This window comes from Antechinus flavipes, chromosome 6 (genome assembly GCF_016432865.1).
Source record: "Antechinus flavipes isolate AdamAnt ecotype Samford, QLD, Australia chromosome 6, AdamAnt_v2, whole genome shotgun sequence".
Classification (NCBI taxonomy): domain Eukaryota; kingdom Metazoa; phylum Chordata; class Mammalia; order Dasyuromorphia; family Dasyuridae; genus Antechinus; species Antechinus flavipes.
The window spans coordinates 227,622,858-227,642,029 of record NC_067403.1 but is presented as its reverse complement, the minus strand read 5'-3'; the positions used below and the strand labels follow the sequence as shown (position 1 = coordinate 227,642,029).

General features: G+C 33.3%; 1 protein-coding gene across 6 annotated transcripts in view; it reads right to left on the bottom strand.

Annotated features, from left to right (window-relative positions):
- Nucleotides 1-19,172, bottom strand: part of HIPK3 (homeodomain interacting protein kinase 3) — a 92,400-nt gene that overhangs the window by 18,127 nt on the left and 55,101 nt on the right. For all 6 annotated transcript variants that reach the window (XM_051966387.1, XM_051966391.1, XM_051966390.1 and 3 more), the window contains exons 3-8: nucleotides 12,136-12,259; nucleotides 6,032-6,151; nucleotides 5,140-5,226; nucleotides 2,655-2,839; nucleotides 1,050-1,209; nucleotides 636-735 (exon numbers count right to left, since the gene is read on the bottom strand). In XM_051966387.1, the coding sequence (XP_051822347.1) occupies nucleotides 636-735; nucleotides 1,050-1,209; nucleotides 2,655-2,839; nucleotides 5,140-5,226; nucleotides 6,032-6,151; nucleotides 12,136-12,259 (776 nt within the window). The remainder of the gene's footprint in view (nucleotides 1-635; nucleotides 736-1,049; nucleotides 1,210-2,654; nucleotides 2,840-5,139; nucleotides 5,227-6,031; nucleotides 6,152-12,135; nucleotides 12,260-19,172) is intronic.

Here is a 19,172-nt window from a genome sequence, read left to right as displayed (position 1 = left end):
AACCTTTTCACTAAAATTCCAGAGCACAGGTCATCCATCAAAACATTAAAGATCCACTTCATAAGTGTAGACACTTAATGCAAAAGTTAAGGCTCCTTAAAAATTAATAGGTAGTTTTCTAAAGTTGCTCTGGATGAAAACTGATTATCTTACAATCGAATTGGAAATAATCTTCTATAAAATTAGACAGTCCAAAGTCCTTGGAAAACAAAAACAGTCAGTTTCTGGACCTTTGATAATCTCCACATTATAAAAAGGTAGACATGAGGTAGGCTTCTGCTGGGTAGTATCAATGAATGATATCACATACAAAATTGAAAAATTAAAGCCATAATTCTCAGAACATACATGGTTTTCAAGTAGCATATAACTCTGTTACATTACTTGCAAGTTCTTCCAGACCACTAATTTCTATACAGGCATACTACTTGTATTAGGCTATACAGAGCAGAGTGAAGAGATGTGCCATTCTGATCAATGGCAACTATAAATATAGCTTCAGGGTCAAATAAGTGAGCACTAGATCCCAGAAGCTATTAAAAACACAAAACAAAATTCACAGAGAAAACTACACATAGAAATTATGAAATATAGGCATATGCCAAAATCAGAAATACAATTTAAGGGAATAATACCTTGAATTGCTGGGGGACAGATAATCAATGTCTGCTGGGCAGTCCCGGTCTGCACAGGTACTCCATGGTGCATAACTGAATGGGTAGATGTGCTTAATGCCTGAAAGATTCAGAGTGAAATGGCTTTATTCAGATCAATGTTCTATAATCATAAACATATAATTTTTCAAAAATCATACTATTTCCCAAATACTGCATTTCCTATGGAGGATTCAAATGTGCCCAATACAGTGAGCATAATAGAGGTTAGATTCTAAATAAACTAAATAAAAAAAAAATTGGGAGGAGAAACAGTGGGAAATGCACTAAGGTATGAAAGAATAAAAGGTATGAAATTTCTTTATATTCCTAAATGTAAATGTTAATAACTTTAAAAAGACCACAAAAATACAAATTCTTAATACTCACTCTTACCTGACTTCTTAATGTGCCTATTTTGGTGAAATTTGCAGTCAGATTAGCAGCATTGCCTGAGGCAACTGGTCTCATAAGTGAAGTTTTATTGCGATTATTTGTGTCATATGAGTTTGGATGAGATTTGCAAACATCCATAATATGAAAACAAGATTTTACACTGCAAAATACAAAAGTAACTATTAGTACAATTGGTGCATAGTATTTACAAATAAACAAACAATAATACATTAGTTCTCAAAACATAAGGAAAAAAAATAGAAAGTTCATATGCAACATGAGGCCTGAGAAGAATATACAAGGAAAATTGTTAATTTCCAAAACAAAAGCAAAAAACATTCATTAGAAAATACAATAGAATTTAAAAGCCAATAAAAGCAATTACTGTAATCCCTTTGAAGATTTAAAAAAAATGGTACTAATAAAATATTCAGTTTCCCTAGTAAAAGAATTGCTTCTAAATTTCTAGACATCTGTTTGAAACAACTGTCTGATGCTTGTGAGTATCTTAATATTATTAAGGCTTTTCGATAAAGAAAGGCAAAATCTGGTAGAGGATAAAGTCAGGACTTAAGACTCAGGAAAACCTGGCTTCCAGGCCCATTCTGAAACATACAGGTTGGCATTATCCTGGCAAATCGTTTAAACTCTCAGTGCTTCAAGCAAAACTAAATTGAAGATACCCATTTGTAGAGGATAATTTCCTCATAAGGAAACATCTGCATCAATGAAATCACTAACCTTAAATGGACCCTCTCCTCCCACTTCCTCAGCCACCCCAAAGCACGAAAATGCAAAAGACTATATGACATTGGGGTTTTTCATCTGGGCTGCCTGTCCTTGGTCCATTTCCCATTTCTTTCTTTTTTTTTTTTTTAATAGCAGACTGAGCATTATAGTCATAGTATTTTTAGTGTACTCTTATTCCACAGAGTCCTATTTTCTATATATCTCAAAACTTCCTATGCTTCCAGCTCCCTCTTTAGGAAAGGCCAAGATAGGGCAAAAAGAAAGAGACCAGGAGAACCTGACACTAACTGGTGTCAGAAAAGTCCATAGTTAAAACCATCAACAGCATGCCTGGTCACACAATTGTCATTCTTGTTATGTGATACAAATGAAAACATATGTATATATGAAAACATGTAATTAATCACTCTAATTATATGTATAATCTCAGGCAAATGATAGGATCATAGAACTAGAAGGAACCTTAGCCATCATCTAATCCCAGCCCAAGAACCAAATCTAGACTACCATCTGTTTTGCACAGTGTGAGTACCAAGAATGGCTTTTAAATTTTTAAATACAAAATTTCTGACTTCTAACCTAGCCCTATCCTTTTAATGAACAATTGAGGAACATGAGATAAGTGATTCACCAAATATCACACAACTAAATTAGTGACAAGAGCCAGAATCAAAAACCAGATTTTTTTAGGTCACAAAACTCTGAGCTCTATTCAACTATAAGTCCTTACATATGAGATTTAGAGATTTTATTCAACAAATCTGAAGTTTAAAATAGATGGATGCCATTATTTTCTAGGAAAATACCATTGTTTTTTCCTAGAAAACTATGAAAAATATATTGCATAGAACATACTGGTTACTGTGAGGAAAATCTAGAAGATGTTTCATGTTAACAAAAGGATGGTTCAAAGTTTCAATTGGAGTGATTCTTAAATCAGCATCAATCAGCAACATTTTCTTCAACAGACTAACAAATTCTCTTCTATCAGCTTTCTCTGCCAAAAGATCAATTCCTTCTAAATCCATCACTGTGTTCACCTGAAAAACCAGAATTCCAAATTAAAAAGAGAAAAAATACAATATAAAAAAATTGAAGAAAGTCATATATTGAACATTTTTACAATTAAAATATAGGTATATTCTGCACCAGAGAGGAAAAAAGGGAACCCACAAATACTGTGAAGGTTAAAAATGGCACAGAACACAAGGCAAAATGGCAGTTTGAGATTAAGAGGCATAGTAGGAGGCTATTCCAGCACCACAAAAGATATTTAGCAGATGCTTCAGAGTATCCCTCTCCACATCCCCATGCTTCTCACCCTCCACCCCTAGGCAGGTCAAGCTAGTTTTTCCTTTAAAAGTACTGAGACTTAAATATATAGAGAACTGACTCTAATTTATAAGAAATCAAGCCATTCTCCAATTGATAAATGGTCAAAGGACATGAACAGACAATTTTCAAATGATGAAATTATTTCTACTCACATGAAAAGGTGTTCTAAATCATTATTGATCAGAGAAATGCAAATTAAGACAACTGAGCTATCACTATACACCTGTCAGATTGGCAAAGATGACAGGAAAAGATAATGACCAATGTTGAAGGGGATATGGGAAAACTGGGACACTGATACATTGTTGGTGGTGTTGTGAATGAATCCAACCATTCTGGAGAGCAATTTGGAACTATAATCAAAAAGTTATCAAATTGTGCATTACCTTAGATCCAGCAGTGTAACTACTGGGCTTATATCCCAAAGAGATATTAAAGAAGGGAAAGGGACCTTCATGTGCCAAAATGTTTGTGGCAACTCTCTTTGTAGTGGCCAGAAATTGGAAACTGAGTGGATGCCCATAGACTGGAGAATGGCTGAGTAAATTGTGGTTTATGAATGTTATGGAATATTATTGTTCCGTAAAAAACAACCAGCAGGATGATTTCAGAAAGGCTTGGAGAAACTTTCATGAACTGATGCTAAGTGAAATGAGCAGAATCAAGAGATCATTATACACTTCAACAACAATATTATATTATCATCAATTCTGATGGAAGTGCTATCTTCAAAAATGAGAGGATTCAAATCAGTTCCAATTGACCAGTAATGAACAGAACCAGCTACACCCAGTGAAAGAACACTGGGAAATGAGTATGGACCACAACATAGCATTTACACTCTGGCTGTTATTATTTGCTTGCATTTTTGTTTTTCTTCCCAGGTTATTTTTTACCTTCTTTCTAAATCCGATTTTTCTTGTGTAGCAAGATAACTGTATAAATATGTATACATATATTGTATTTAACATATATTTTAACATATTTAACATGTATGGGACTAACTGCCATCTAGGGGAGAGAGTGGAGGGAAGGAGAGGAAAAGTTGGAACAGAAGTTTTTGCAAGGGTCAATGTTGAAAAATTACCCATGCATATGTTTTGTCAATAAAAAGCTATTAAAAAAAAAGAAAAAGAAATAAAAGCACAATACAAATTACCAAAAGCTTTTGAGTTATGGGGAACATAATTAAATAATGTTTAGAAGTGAAAATAGAATCTAAATGATCCAGCCAAATAATTCTAAACAATTAAAAAAAAAATATGTAAAAAATCAGAAATATCAGCTCTATGGAAAAATCAACTTTGTTTCATTTATAAGTTATAGTAAATTATGAAAGAATCCAATTATCTCATATGCAAAGAAGAAAATTAAAGTATTGAGACTTTTCTCAAGGATTGGGTAATTCAAGAAACCAAGGGTTTAGGCGGATCCTTTCTTATCATGTCCTCATTTTCTGAATACAAAGCTGCCTGAAGGGCTCTCAGATGCTTGACTTGAGGATTGTGACAGTAACTTTGTTCAGCTAAATCAACTCAAGGAGTTCTCAATACCTCTCCTTGTTGAACATCCTTCTCCTGCTATGACTTAAGTAAATCTCACTTTGTTAACTCTTGAATGAACTATCAATGTCTCATTTTGTTCCAATAGTGAATCTAAACTCTATCAGAGGACTGACCTGAGTCAGACCCAGAAAGAACAATAGATAATAAAAAATGAAATGCTAAATTAGTATTTTTTTTCATACATCAATGTAGAGTAAGAATGACAGAAAGTAACTTTTACTGAAAGAATATCTGACTTTTAAATTTCACAAGCAAAGATGTAACTTAATTTTTGAAGATGAGTAAACCCAATGAGATTTTGATCAATTAGGATGGTCAATTTTTCAAAGCTACCAAGGAATTCAAATTCAAAATAAAAGAATGATTAATGTATTTTTCTAGTGGGCATGCAAAATCATCATTTTTAAATACATAAAACTAATAGCTGTTATTGTACTCACATGCACTATGTCATCCAAACTGTTGAAAATATACTTTCTGGCTTCTTTAGACTTCATTCCTGTTTCTGCCTCATGCTCTTCAAGAGTCTTATTCAATAAATAAAAATAACAGTTTTATTTCTTTTTTTTAAAGCATATACATTAAAATATTTTAAGTATACTTAAACATGTAGAAATTTAAACTAACATATAGTTATTAGCAATAAAGTATAACATGAAGATTAAAGGTAGAATGGATGTGGAGAAAACTGTCAAATGCTACAGAATTAAGAATTAATTAAGAATTAATATTAAGAATGAGTAATTCTTAAGTCAGTGATTAGTTATGAAACACCAACTGACTTCACAAGAACAAGGTAAGGTACATGAGTTACACAGTAGATCCAGTCTCTGTCCCCCACCAACATATAATTTTATAGAAAAACATATCAAAAGTAATTGCAAATCCAAAATTATAAAACTGCATCAAGGGGGAAAGGATCAATGACTTTATTACTAGAGAGTAGAGATTCCTAGTGGGTAAAGAAAGGAAAGAGGGTAGGAAGATAAGTTAGGACTGAAAAGAAAACCAAAATTTAAAAAAAAAAAAAAAAAAAACCAATAGGAGAAAAAAAATTTCCATTCAAGTTAACTCAAAATAGTATAAAATATTCGAGTCATTTTACCAATGTTCAGTCTGGATATATATGACCACAACTATAAAATACCCTTTATAAATTAAAGAAAGACTGAAATTAGAAAAAGGGAAAGGGAGTGAGGATAGAAGGAAAAGAAGATGAAGAGAGAATAGGCTGAATTAAACTGGAACATAGATGCAGTACAGAAAGTAAAAATACAGAAGGAGTAAAGAGTTGTTTAAACAAAGAATTTTCTTAAGATTTTTATTCATTACCTTTAATCTCCAACCAGAATGTGAAATATCTGTTTCTCTACAAAAGAATCTTGTAGATTTTGTCCCCACATTTAATAACTGTTCTCCTGGTAAACCTTGAGTCTGTGAAATGTAACGAATCTGAAAAACAAACAAAAATTTAATTTTGGTTCAATTTTGAATCTTGCTTCATAACCTGTGATCTAATCAGTGTGGGTACTCTCCCTTCTACCAACAAATCACAATCGCTGCACAACTTATCAAATGTTCAAGTGCTGCGGAAGTAAAAATGTGTGGAAGCTGGTTAAGACTTGGAAAGGACTGCATTAGGATCAGAAGAAGTAGGGTTAGGAAAGAAAAGCTAAAGATGACCTACAAGACTCCAAACTTCAGTGCCTATAAAGGTGAAATATTCAAAAGAAGGAGGAAAATGGAGAGGTTAAACATCATGAAGATTTGAAAATTACTATTTAAAGGCAGAAAAAAAACCAAATATATGAAACCCAGTTCAACTGTAATTTGGCTCTTTAATGAAGTAACAGGTAAATTGAGAGTACTACGTGACTACCATGAACACAGAAAGGATTGAATAAATACTGTTGAATAACCCAAGTATAGTAAGAAAAGCAGAAGATTAGAGATCATGAGAACTAGATGAGAATCTAGTCTTCTTTGTTCTACCAACCTGCTGTCTAGGTTTCAGTTTTTTCATTTATAAAATGAGAAAACTGAGCCAAACAATTTAGAAGAAACTCTTAAGTCTCATTCTCTAGAAATTCACTACCAGAAGAAGAGAAAACAAATACATCTATTGTACACATGACTCTGTTGAAGAGAATTCACTGTAGTCATATGGATAGACTGGCTAAGACATCACAACTTTTTGGCTAATTTCTTTTTGTATCATGCAATTCTCTGAAATGATCTTTACCATAATTATATTTACCCTCTTAAAATACCAAACAGCTGAAAAACCTCCCTGCTATATGAGGTCAGATTAGATGCCAAATTACTTCCTGCCGTTAAAGTGAGCTATTATCAATAGTTCCTTTATAACCAAAACAGAAAGCCTTTCCTAAATCCTTTAGTTATTATCTTTCCTTCTTCTCTCACACATTTACATGATGTGTGTTCACCTAGGGAAATAAAAGGACCTTGGGGTCAAAGACTATTTTCCTTTCTGCCTTTGTACATTTGAGCCTAGACAAAAGTCACACACACCTAAATGTTTACTGAGTTGAATATCAGGAATTATTTCCTGATACTGAAAAAATATAAACTTTTTTGTTTAAAAAGATTAAAGACAAGCCAAAAATTATTGGAAAGGATCTTTCTTTTCAATTCAAGTTTAGACCAGTCTAGCCCTCAGTTTCTTAAACTGTGGATCACAACCCCATATGAGGGTTTGTAACTTAATGTGAGGGTCACAAAATTATGACCTATTTTCAGTAAATGTTTCATTTGTATACCTATTTTACATAACTATAAACCAAAAGGTATTGCAAGTAGAAAAAGTTTAAGAAGCCCTGGTGTAAGACAACATTTTAAACTGACCAGAAATTGAATGGGGCAAAATACCAATATTTACTTAAGTGTATGTTTCTAAAGAAAATACTACTTGCTTTTATTGTTTAAATTTTTTAAATTCTGTACTTAAAGTCAAATAAAATAAGTATTTCCACATACAAAAAGAAAAACAGAACTGTTCATTAACATGTAATGGCTACTACTACCTATAGTTTGTTTTTATTTTTAAATAAATTCTATAAGTAACTCTCAAAAGCATTCATATTGCCTGGAATTCTTTCCAGCATCCCAACAATTCTCATTTTATACTGTTTAGTGTTTTTTTAAGTTCCAACGAGTTCTTTTCTTCCTTTTTAGATGCTCTTCCCTAGCTCAAGTCTGACACCCAGTTACCCCAATTAAAAAGGAAAAAAAGAACAAGAAAGTCCTTGTAACAAATATACATAACTAAGCAATCCACAAAGGAAGTATCTGAAAACATGTCTTATTGAGCATCGTAAGTCCATCACTTGTCAGAAGGAGGCCATGCTTCTTCATCAGCAGCCCTTTGGAATAGAGGTTGGTCAATGCATTAATAAGAGTTCTTAAGTCTTTTTTTTTTTAATAACATTGCTCCTACACCAATTGTTCTCTTGGTTCTGCTCATTTTACCTGGAAGCAGTCACTCATCAGTTACTTTTAAGTGCAAGAAAAATTTTCTTATGTTATTTGTAATCTTAAAGCCAAGTACCATAAATAGAAGCACTGAGTTTAGACATCACCACCACCACCTGTGTGACTGCCTGTCTGATCCAATCAAAAGTTGAAGAGAATTTCATTAGTGAAACAAATCTCATTACATTGTTATTTAAACTTTTTCCACTAGCTTCAAGAATCTAGCTGTCATGTTTAACCTATATTGGATTGCTTACTATCTAGAGGAGGAGGAAAGAGGGAGAAAAATTTAGACCATGAGGTTTTGCAAGGGTGAATGTTGAAAACTACCTTTGCATGTCTTTTGCATGTTCTTGCTTATCCAAATTGCATAAGCCACAAAGCTAGTTCAAGTACTCTTAACTAATATGCTAGATAAAACATTAAGGATCCAAAAATATCTCATCAGGTTAGAATGATAGACTATTACCTAATATAGTCATATATAGTAGGGGCAAAGGACCACAGTTATAAGTTTTCAGAAAAAAATCCAGAAAAGGATGAGTTAGTGAACAGCAAACTCAATGAGTCAACAGTATGATATGGTAGATAAAAAAAATTAAATGCAATCTTAAGACTATATTAAGAGAAGCTCTTAGCATGCATGGCAAAAGATGTCATAGTCCTGCTTCAGCCCATGTCAGACTATATCAGGAAGTAGGGGCTGAGAAGGAGTATCATCTTTTAAAAAGAATGATGATAAAACAATGATGAATAAAGATGGCAAAGGGTCTCAATATCATACCATATATACATCAAATGAAGGGACTTGATGTGTTTAGCCTAGAAATGAACAGACTTTGGCAAGACACACAATAGATGTAGCTTCAAGTATCTTAAAGGCTATCACATAAAAAGGATTAGACCTGTTTTGCTTGGATCTAAACAGAAATAAGAGAATCATCAATTGGATGTCTTTAAAAAAAAAAAAAAAAAGCATGTGAAATAGTCAGTGCGAAGGCAAAGAGAAAGGAAATGGAGGTTTCATGAATGTGGAACAAAGAGAAAGCCATTTTGGCTAGATCAGAAAGTACAGAAGAAGTAATCTCAAATGAGGCTGGAAAGATCAATTGGACCAGGTTTCATATGAGATTTAAAAGCTAAAAGAAATAGCTTATATTTTATTCCTGTTATTCCTGTTACTAGAGGCAACAGAAAGCTACTGGAGTGGATTAAGTAGGGAAGTCACATGGTCAGAGGTGCATTTGGGAAAAAATCATTTTGACAACTGTCTGTAGAATGGATTAGAGTGATGAGAGACTTGAGAAAGAGAGCCCAATCAGGAGGCCATTGCAACAGTATAGGAAAAAAGTGAGGAAGGTCTAAGCTAAGGTCATAGATTTGTGAATGGAGAGAAAAGGTCTAAAACAAGAGATGTTATATTAGTAGAAATGCTCAGATTGGTCAACTGACTGGCCATGAAATGTAAGGGAGAATCAAGAGTCATCAATAATGTAAAGCTTTACATGTGAAGGCTGGGAGGATGGAAATGCCTTACAAAGAAACAGAGGGGCAGAAGTCAGAAAGCAATGGACACACCAGTTAAATTAAACTGGTTCAGGAATACACCAATGTGCTCAGAAGTGACTTCAGATGCCACAATAACAAAAAAAGGGGGAGGGAAGGTGGTCAATATTTAATAGCAAATATTCTTTAAAGAGTTCCATAGAAGGTAAAGGCAAGATGATGGAATAAAGGCCGAAATTCACTTGAGCTCTCCCAAACTTCCCTCCAGACAACTTTTGACAGATTTGGGTTAAGCAATTTTCCAGCCCAAGACAACCTGGAATAGCAACAGGAAAGGCCTATGACCCTAGCTGCATGGAGACAGTGGTGGTTTCTAAAGTTCTCAGTCCATAGATAATAATGGAGTTAAACTGAATTAGAAAGAGATAACAGATGACCCTTTGTTGGCACGGGGTACAAAATTCTGTTGCATTGTCCATATTCAGTTCCAAGCCAAGGATGGATGAGGAGATGTACCAGCATACTCATGCTTGCAGCCACAAAGTACTTGTGGTTACTTAACAAGGGAGCATGGGCCCTAGTCTCAGGTCCAAGGCAGAAAGAAACACTGACTCTCATGACTACAGGAGAGCAAGGCACCATTCCAGAGTCCTAAGAAGCAAAATCTCTTGTAACCACAGGGGAGCAGAGTCCTGTTCACAATAAAAAAGCTGTACAAAAAATCTGAAGACTGGGACAGTATCCCCTTCATCCCCCCCAGGAGTAGAGCCCAATTTTAACACCAAGTTAAAGAAACATCAAGAAATAGGCTCAAACCCTTTTTGTAGTGGCAAGAAACTGGAAACTGAGTGGATGCCCACCAGATGGAGAATGGTTGACTAAGTTACGATATATGAATGTTATGGAATATTATTGTTCTATACGAAACGACCAGCAGGATGATTTCAGAAAGACCTGGAGAGATTTACATGAACTGATGGTGAGTGAAGTGAGCAGAACCAAGAGACCATTGTACATGGCAACAGCAAAATTATACGATGATCAATTCTAATGGACATGGCTCTTTTCAACAGCGAGATGTTTCAGGTCAATTCCAATGGTCTTGGATGAAGAGAGCCACCTGCACTCAAAAAGAGGACTATGGGGAACTAAGTGTGGATCACAACATAGTATTTTCACTCTTTTTGTTATTGTTGTTTACATTTTGTTTTCCTTCTCATTTTTTCCCTTTTTGATTTTTCCTGTGCAGCATGATAAAACTGTGGGAATATGCATGGAAGAACTGTACATGCTTAACATGTATTGGATTATGGGCCATCTGGGAGAGAGAGGGGAGGGAGAAAAAAAATTTGGAATACAAGGTTTTGCAAGGGTGAATGTTGAAAATTATCTATGCACGTTTTGAAAATAAAAAAGTTTAATAAAAAAAGAAATATTAAGGGATATGAAAGAGAAATGTATTGAGAAAAGGGGGAAGAAAAAGATAGAATGAGGTAAATTATATCACATAAAAGAGGCAAAAAGGAGGAGTTTTTATAGTGGAGGGAAAAGGAGAAGTGAGCAATACCTGAACCTTACTCTCATCAGGGGTGGTTCAAAGATGGACTAAAATACAGAGTCAGTTTGGTATAAAAACCTATCTTGCTCTACAAGGAAATAGAAGAGGAGAAGATTAAAAGGACAGGGACAGGGAGGAGCTGACAGAAGGTCAGATTGAGGAAGAAAGTGGTCAAAAGCAAAATGAGAGAGAGAAGGAAAGAGAAATAGAGGAGGGGAAATAAGAAGGAAGAAAATAAAGTTAGTAATAATAATTGTGAGTGTAAATGGGATAAATTCACCCATAAAATGGAAGAGGATAGCAGAATGGATTAAAAACCAGAATATCACAATATATTGTTTACTAAAAACATACCTGAAGCAGAGAAACACACAGAATAAAGGTAAGGGACTAAAGAAGAACATATTATGCTTCAGCTGAGGTTTAAAAAAAAAAAAGTCTTAATGTTGACTTCAGGGCTTAAACTTTAACAACTTTGTCCATGAAGATATTTCAGCATTATCAATATGAATTTCCAAAACATTAGCACATAAATTTTATATCTTAGTTTTCTAATTCTTAGATTTTACTGATTTATTTTTAAAAGACTCCCATAGTTAAAATGTACATGAAGGATTAGGCTTTTTTTTTTCTGGAAAAATTTTTGGAATCCTGCTTTATCTCCTTAATGTGGAAGAAATATATTCAAATGGAAAATATATTTTTTCCTTATTCTGTGAACTACACCATAATAGATATGGTTTAAAAAGAAGAAAAAAAGCTATTTGGCAAAACCCACCAGTACATCAACCATGTATGACAATAAGGAGTAGGCATTTATATATAGCATTTTAAATTTTATATTCAACTTTGTTAGCAAATATCATAACAGTTCTACTACCTGGTCATACTCCAGTGCTCCTGGGTATAATGGCCATCCAAGGAATAATTCAGCAATCACACAACCCAGCGACCACATGTCTATGGCTTCACAAAACGGCAACCCCAATATGATCTCTGGAGCTCTGAAAGAAATACAATGTACAATGATGAACATACTAAATTAAAACCATAATGATAAAGTTTTATTTCTTTAATATTGTTTTAAGTAAAATATACTCTGAGATGAAAAAATGTTTTATCTCTTTCTATTTAAAAAGTGATATATGGTCTCAGACACTTAATACTTCCTGGATGTGTGACCCTGGGCAATTCACTTAACCCCAACTGCATCAACAAAAATAATAAATGATAAATATGGTCTTTCACCTTTATAGTCTGAGATTCTCTTACACTCTAATAAAAGCTTTTGTATATCTAAATGTCAAATCATAGACTCTCTTTGCATTAATATGCCATTTGTGCCAAAATTCCCGTAGATACTCCTAAGACCAAATAAAAGGGATTTTGATACTCCAAAATATTTGTCAAAGACCCTGCAATTCTAATCTTCATATTTAATTTTAAAAATTTACTTAGCTTCCCAAATCATAGCAGATTTTAAAAAGAATTGACCAACATCTTATACTCTATATCAAGATAAGGTTGAAATGAGTTCATGATTTAGACATAAAGGGTGATACTATAAGAAGATAAGGAGAATGATAGTCTACCTCTTAGGCCTATGAAGAAGGGAAAAATTTATGTCCCAAGAAGAATCAGAGAATATGAAATGCAAAATGGAAAATTTTGATTAAAACAAATTTAAAAATTTTGCACAAACAAAACCAATGCAGCCAAGTATTAGAAGGAAAGCAGAAAACGGAAAAAAAATTTGTAGTCAGTATTTATGATAAAGGCCTCATTTCTAAAATATATAAATGACTTAAATTTATAAGAATACAAGTCATTCCCGAATTGATAAATGGTCAAAGAATAAAAACAAGCAATTTTCAGAAGAAATTAAAGGTATTTCTAGTCATATGAAAAAAAAAATGCTCTTAATCACTATTGATTAGAGAAATGAAAATTAAGACAACTCTGGGGTACCAGTTCATGCCTCTCAGATTGGCTAAGATGACAGGAAAAGATAATTTTAAGTGTGGGAAAACTGGGATACTAGTGCATTGTTGGTTGAGTTGTGAACTGATCCAACTATTCTGGAGAGCCCAATTTGGAACTATATGCAAAGGGCTATATAACTGCAGTTTTGATCCAGCAGTGTTTCTACTGAGTCTGTATCCCAAAAAGATCATAAATGAAGGAAAAGGACCCACATGGACAAAAATGTTTATAACAGCCCTTTTCATAGTAGCAAGGAACTAGAAATTGAATGAATACCCATCATTTGGGGAATGAATGAATAAGTTATGGAAATTAAATGTAATGAAATATTATTGTTCTATAAGAAATGATGAGCAAGCTTTTTTTTTTCTTTTCAATTCAAAAAAAGAATTCTAAATTCAGAAAAGCCTGAAAAGATTTACATGAACTAATGAAATAAGCAGAGCTAATAGAATATTGTCCACAATAACAACAAGATTCTGTGATGATCAACTGTGATGGACTTAGCTCTTTCTGACAATAGATTTGTGATGGAAAAGTACCATATGCATCAAGAGAGAGAACTATGGAGACTGTGAATATGGATCAAAGCATAGTATTTTTACCTTTTTTTTTTTTTTTTTTTTTTTTTTTTGGTGGTGGTGATTGCTTTTTGCTTTTTTTTCCCCCCTTTCTCGTCCTTTTTTCCTTTTTGATCTGATTTTTCTTGCACAGTATGACAAATATGGAAATATGTTTAGAAGACTTGTACATGTTTAACCTATATCAGACTGCCTGCTGTCTTGAGGGGAGGGGGAAGGAAGGAGAAAAATTTGGAACACAGGATTTTGCAAAAGTGAATGTTGAAAACTATCTTTGTATGTATTTGGGAAAATAAAATACTATTACAAGAGAAAAATAAATCTAAAAAAATCCTGCTTTGTCAAAAAAACAAATTATATAAATAGAAAAACTGGAGGAGAGGGAAATGAAACCTTTAGGATCAGTAACTAAGTAGTTAGAAAAATAAATGATAATTGAAAATTGATGAAAAAAGGAAAATTTTCTCTTAGAACATAGTAAAATAATGAGTAGTCATGATAACTACGAATAATCATTAATTTGAAAACAATTAAATTTTAAAAGGCTAGAAAGTACACAGTTTAGAAAACTTATCAAAATGGTTAAAATAAAGTCTTATAGCCCTAAAAAGAACACTTTGGTTATCTATAATTATAACCACACCCACCATTCCTGTACTACTTAAGAACACCCAATGACAATGCTAGTGTCAATAAAGGTCCTTTAAATATTCTTCTTTTAGAATGATGGCCACCAAGGAATTTCAGACTTAAGCACTTTTTTTTCCACTACAAAATAAACAATCTTTCTACCAAAAACAAGTTATGATATCCCCCCAGGTAAAAGCAATTCCCAAGATGAATTTTTTGTCAATTCTTATTATCTGATATTTTACAAAAACGTATGCTCTGTTATGATGCACAGTATGATGATAATGGCTATTTATTAGTTAACTTGAAATACTTTAAGAGTTACAAGTACCTTCAGAATGAAGAAATGTTAAATTATTTTTATAAAACTTTTACTGCAGAAGTTCTTAACCTTTTGTTTCATGTATTCCTTTAACAGTATACAAAAGCTTATGTAGTTCAGAATCATGTTTTGGATTTGTTGTTATTGTTGTTGCTATTTTCAATATGCAAAATATATTGAATCCATATTAGTCATGTTGAAAAAAAAAAGGTAAGAAAAAAAGTGAAAAATTATGCTTAAATCTGCAATCAGACACCATTAATTCTTTCTATGGAGGCAGATAACATTTTTCATCATAAGACCTTCAGAACTGTCTTGGATCACTGTATTGCTGATAATAGCTAACTCAGTCACAGTTAATGATTGTACAATATTGTTGTTCCTTTGTACAATACTCTCCTGGTTCTGCTCATTTCATTTTGCTTGAGGTCATATAACTCTTTGAAAGTTTTTCTGAAATCAGCCTGGATCACTTCTTCTACACTCAATAGTATTCCATTACAATCATACTACAACTTATTCAGCCATTCCCAGATTGTAGGATGTCTTCAATTTCCAATTCTCTGCCACAACAAAAAGAGCTACTAAATTTATTTTTGAACATATGGATCCTTTTCTTTTTTCTTTGATCTTTTTGGGATACAGTTTTAGTTGTGGTTTTGCTGGATGTCAAAAGGTAAAGGCACAATTTATGTCAGCATAGATTCCTGTTATCTCCTAAAGGCAAGAGGGTTGACTGTAATCCTTTGAATTGAATAAGCATAACAAGTTTTCTACCAGTCTCCTTACTCTAAGCTGTTCTCTCTTCTAAATTAGCAGAGCCCTAGAGCACAGTCTCCTGGAACAGCAGTGTTCTTTAAAAAAGAAAAAAAGTCAAAGTACTAAAAAGTAGATTTTTCTTCCTGAGTAGCTTTTGCAATTGAAACTATTATTTGCACTTCATTTTTAAAAGGATTTATGATTTGTTAATAATATTCCTTACATTAAAACAAATTGCAACCTCCTCCATGCCTTGCTGTATATGATCTTGATAAGTTGCTTTGGTTAAAAATATAATTTTATGTCTATATGTGTATATATCATCCTGTGACCAACATTATAATGAAACTCTTCTAATTCAGATAAATAAATTCTCAGATGATAGGAATTAAGCCATCCATCATTGGAACTATATTAAAAAATATTCTCACTTGGTAGGACCTTCCAGAGCTCTAAGAGCTCCAATGCACCACCTTTGAAAACTCCAGCTTCTCCCTGTTACTTTAATGATCCCATAGGAGGTCTTAAGTAGAAGCAATTACACAGTTTACTAAACTGTTTTTCGGAAGGGCAGTTAACTAGATGGTAAAGTAGACAGAGCACTAAGCCTTGAGTCAAGAATAACAGATAAGGGGGATAGGAAAAGGAATTTTCATTATTCAAATTTTCATAGTCAAAGAGTAATACCTTAAGTCCACTGAAGTAAACTTTACAATGCTTTCATCTTTACAAAATTTTTGAACTGGAAAGAAACCCTGCATTTCCATTGAGTCCACCCCATATCAAAACAATAATTTCTTCCCTAACATAAACAAGTATTTATTCATCTTTTAAGGAGAATCCTTAATCGATATGAAGCAGGCATGGCATACTATCATCTGATAGGTGAGAGAGTATGTACACAGAATGGGTGAGGAATGTTACATATACTGTTACAGACATGGTCAATCTGTTAAGTTTATCAAGTTTTTTCTTTTTAACTTTTTTATTATAAGGGAAGACTTACTGGAGAGAGAAATTGGAAATATGGAAATCCAAACAGGACAGCTTTGAAAGTTACAGGTTCAATTTACTATAGAAAGAAAAATTAAATAATAGAAATTCACAGTTACTATTTCTACTTTTGGATTTTGGTATTTGGAATGCTTTTATTTGGTGTTTAAGTTCAAGTTAGAAAATGAAAATGAATTTAAAAGGAATCAATAAAACTAAAAACAAAAAAGGAAGAGTGCCCTACATATAGTATCCAACAAGAGCCAGTCAATCAAGTGTTCTGTTACCAAACTAACAAACATAATCATGATTTCAATTTTTAAAGTATGAAAATGTTAGTGAGTGACAGGAGATCTAAAGCAGCACAGAAATTTGCATAAAACTAACCATTATCTAATCAAAATTATTCATTTCTCTTCTTTTAAAATGGGAATATTTAAGCTAGCTCTATAGTATAGCACAAGACAATCTGTGAATTTTTCTTTTTTTTTTTCCTGCACAAATTCTGATTAGTTTTCACATTTCTAGATTAATCAAAATGACAGGCTGAAATTGCAGCATTACTAAATGCTATCAAGTAGTTTCTAAATACATATTATTAAAACATTAAGCTGTTTTAGCATGCTCTTAACATTATATAATTCTTTAAAAATATCAATCTGCAAATCAAAATTTTAATAACATTTCCCAAAGTTACACATTAGTTGGACTGAAGTTCTGCCATTGGTAGATTATTTGTAATACTGATGCATTTTCTTTTCCTTTCTCTTTAGTAGATACATATTTTGATTTTACATCTAGCCAGGTATAATAAAAAGAGTAAATGTACTGATTTTACAAGCTTCATTTGACATTTTAATTAAATTCTTCCATAACAAACATTTCTTTATAAAGTTTGATTGATGTTGTTTTACATTAAATATAATGTCACTACTTTGATATGCTTTGGTTAAAACCATTTATTTTGAAAGTATGTAATCCCAAGATTACAATTTTAGTCAAGTAAATGAAGTAAAAAATATTTATTAAACACTTACTATGTTGATATGTTAAGCACTGGGGGATACAAAAAGTCAATCTCTGTTTCAAGGAAGAGACAACAAGCAAACTACATACAAACAAGATACAGAATAAACTTGGCATTAATATCAGGGGGAAGGCACTAGTATTAATGAGGTTTGATAAAGGCTTTTGGCTAAGACCTGAAGAGAAGATAGGAGACAAAAATGAGGAGAGAATTACAGGGATGAGGAACATCTGGTAAAAATGTTGATTTAAGAAATGTAGTGTGTTATGAAATAAATAGCTAAGTGGCCATTGTCAAAAATGTATTGCAACAATCCAGGATGGAATCACCAACACGTGCCAACTGATTGGATACTGAAGATTGGCTGGTGTTCTGTCCTTCAGGCCAAAATCACTGCATCACTGCATCAGGGTCAAGGTACAGTGTCTGACTGAGGCTGATCAGATCCAGATGAGTTCAGAAGGCTCCACCACAGATCAGGCACAACCAGTCCACATGAATATTTGAAATGGAGATACCTAAATATGAGCATCTCACAACTCTTTTGAGCTGCTACAATTCTGTTTGCTCACAGAGCACACCACTTTCTTTGATGTGGGTGTGCCATGCTGGACAGCCCTGTACCTTACAATCGATTTCAAAGATCTCCAGAAAGACATTGGGAGTGTCTTTTTGTCACTTCTTATAGCTTCCAGGTGAGGACTTGTGCCAAGTTCTCAATAAAACAGCCTTTAGGCAAACGTGCACTTGGCATTCCAACTATGTGGACAGCCCATCAGAGTTGCTCTCTACAGCAGAGTTTGAATGCTTGGCAGTTTAGCTCAAGAAAGAGTTTCAAGTGTCTGGTGACATGTTTCCAGGTGATGTTCACAATCTTCCTAAAACAATTCCAATGGAACCAATTCCATTTCCCGACATGGCAATAGCATAAATCCAGGTTTAAAACAAAGAAGGCAGAACAACAGTTCTATGGACCTTCAGTCTAGTACACAGTCTAATACCTCTCCTCTCCCTCAAAGCATCCTAAACACTAAGCTAGCTCTGTCAATGCATGTGTCAATTTAATCATCTATGTGGACATCCCGGAAAGTATACTTCCAAGGTAAATAAACTTATCCACAGCAATCAATATTTCTTCATTTAATGTAACTAATGGTTCCATGCATGGATGTTATGGTGCTAGTTGGTGGACAAGTTCTTTTCTCTTGGTGTTAGTTGTTTGGTCAAAATTAGTACAAGCCACAGAGAACTGATGCATGCTTTATTGCAGCTCGGCCTCAGAGGCCGCACTGAGTAGATATCCATCTGAGAACAAAGAAAGTATACACCAATTCTTCGATTTTAGGCTTAACTTGTAGCATTTTCAGGTTAAATAATTTATTGTCAATTCCAATAGACTTAAGATGGAAAATACCATCTACATCCAGAGAGAGAACTATAAAGAGTGAATGTGGATCAAAGAATGTGTTGTAATTTTTTTGTTTGTTTGTATGCTTGATTTTTCTTTCTCATGATTTTTTCTTATTTTTGGTCTTATTTCTCTTGTACAATATCACAAATTTGGAAATATATTTAAGAGGAGTGCACATATTTAACTATATCAGATTGCTGTCTTTGGGTAG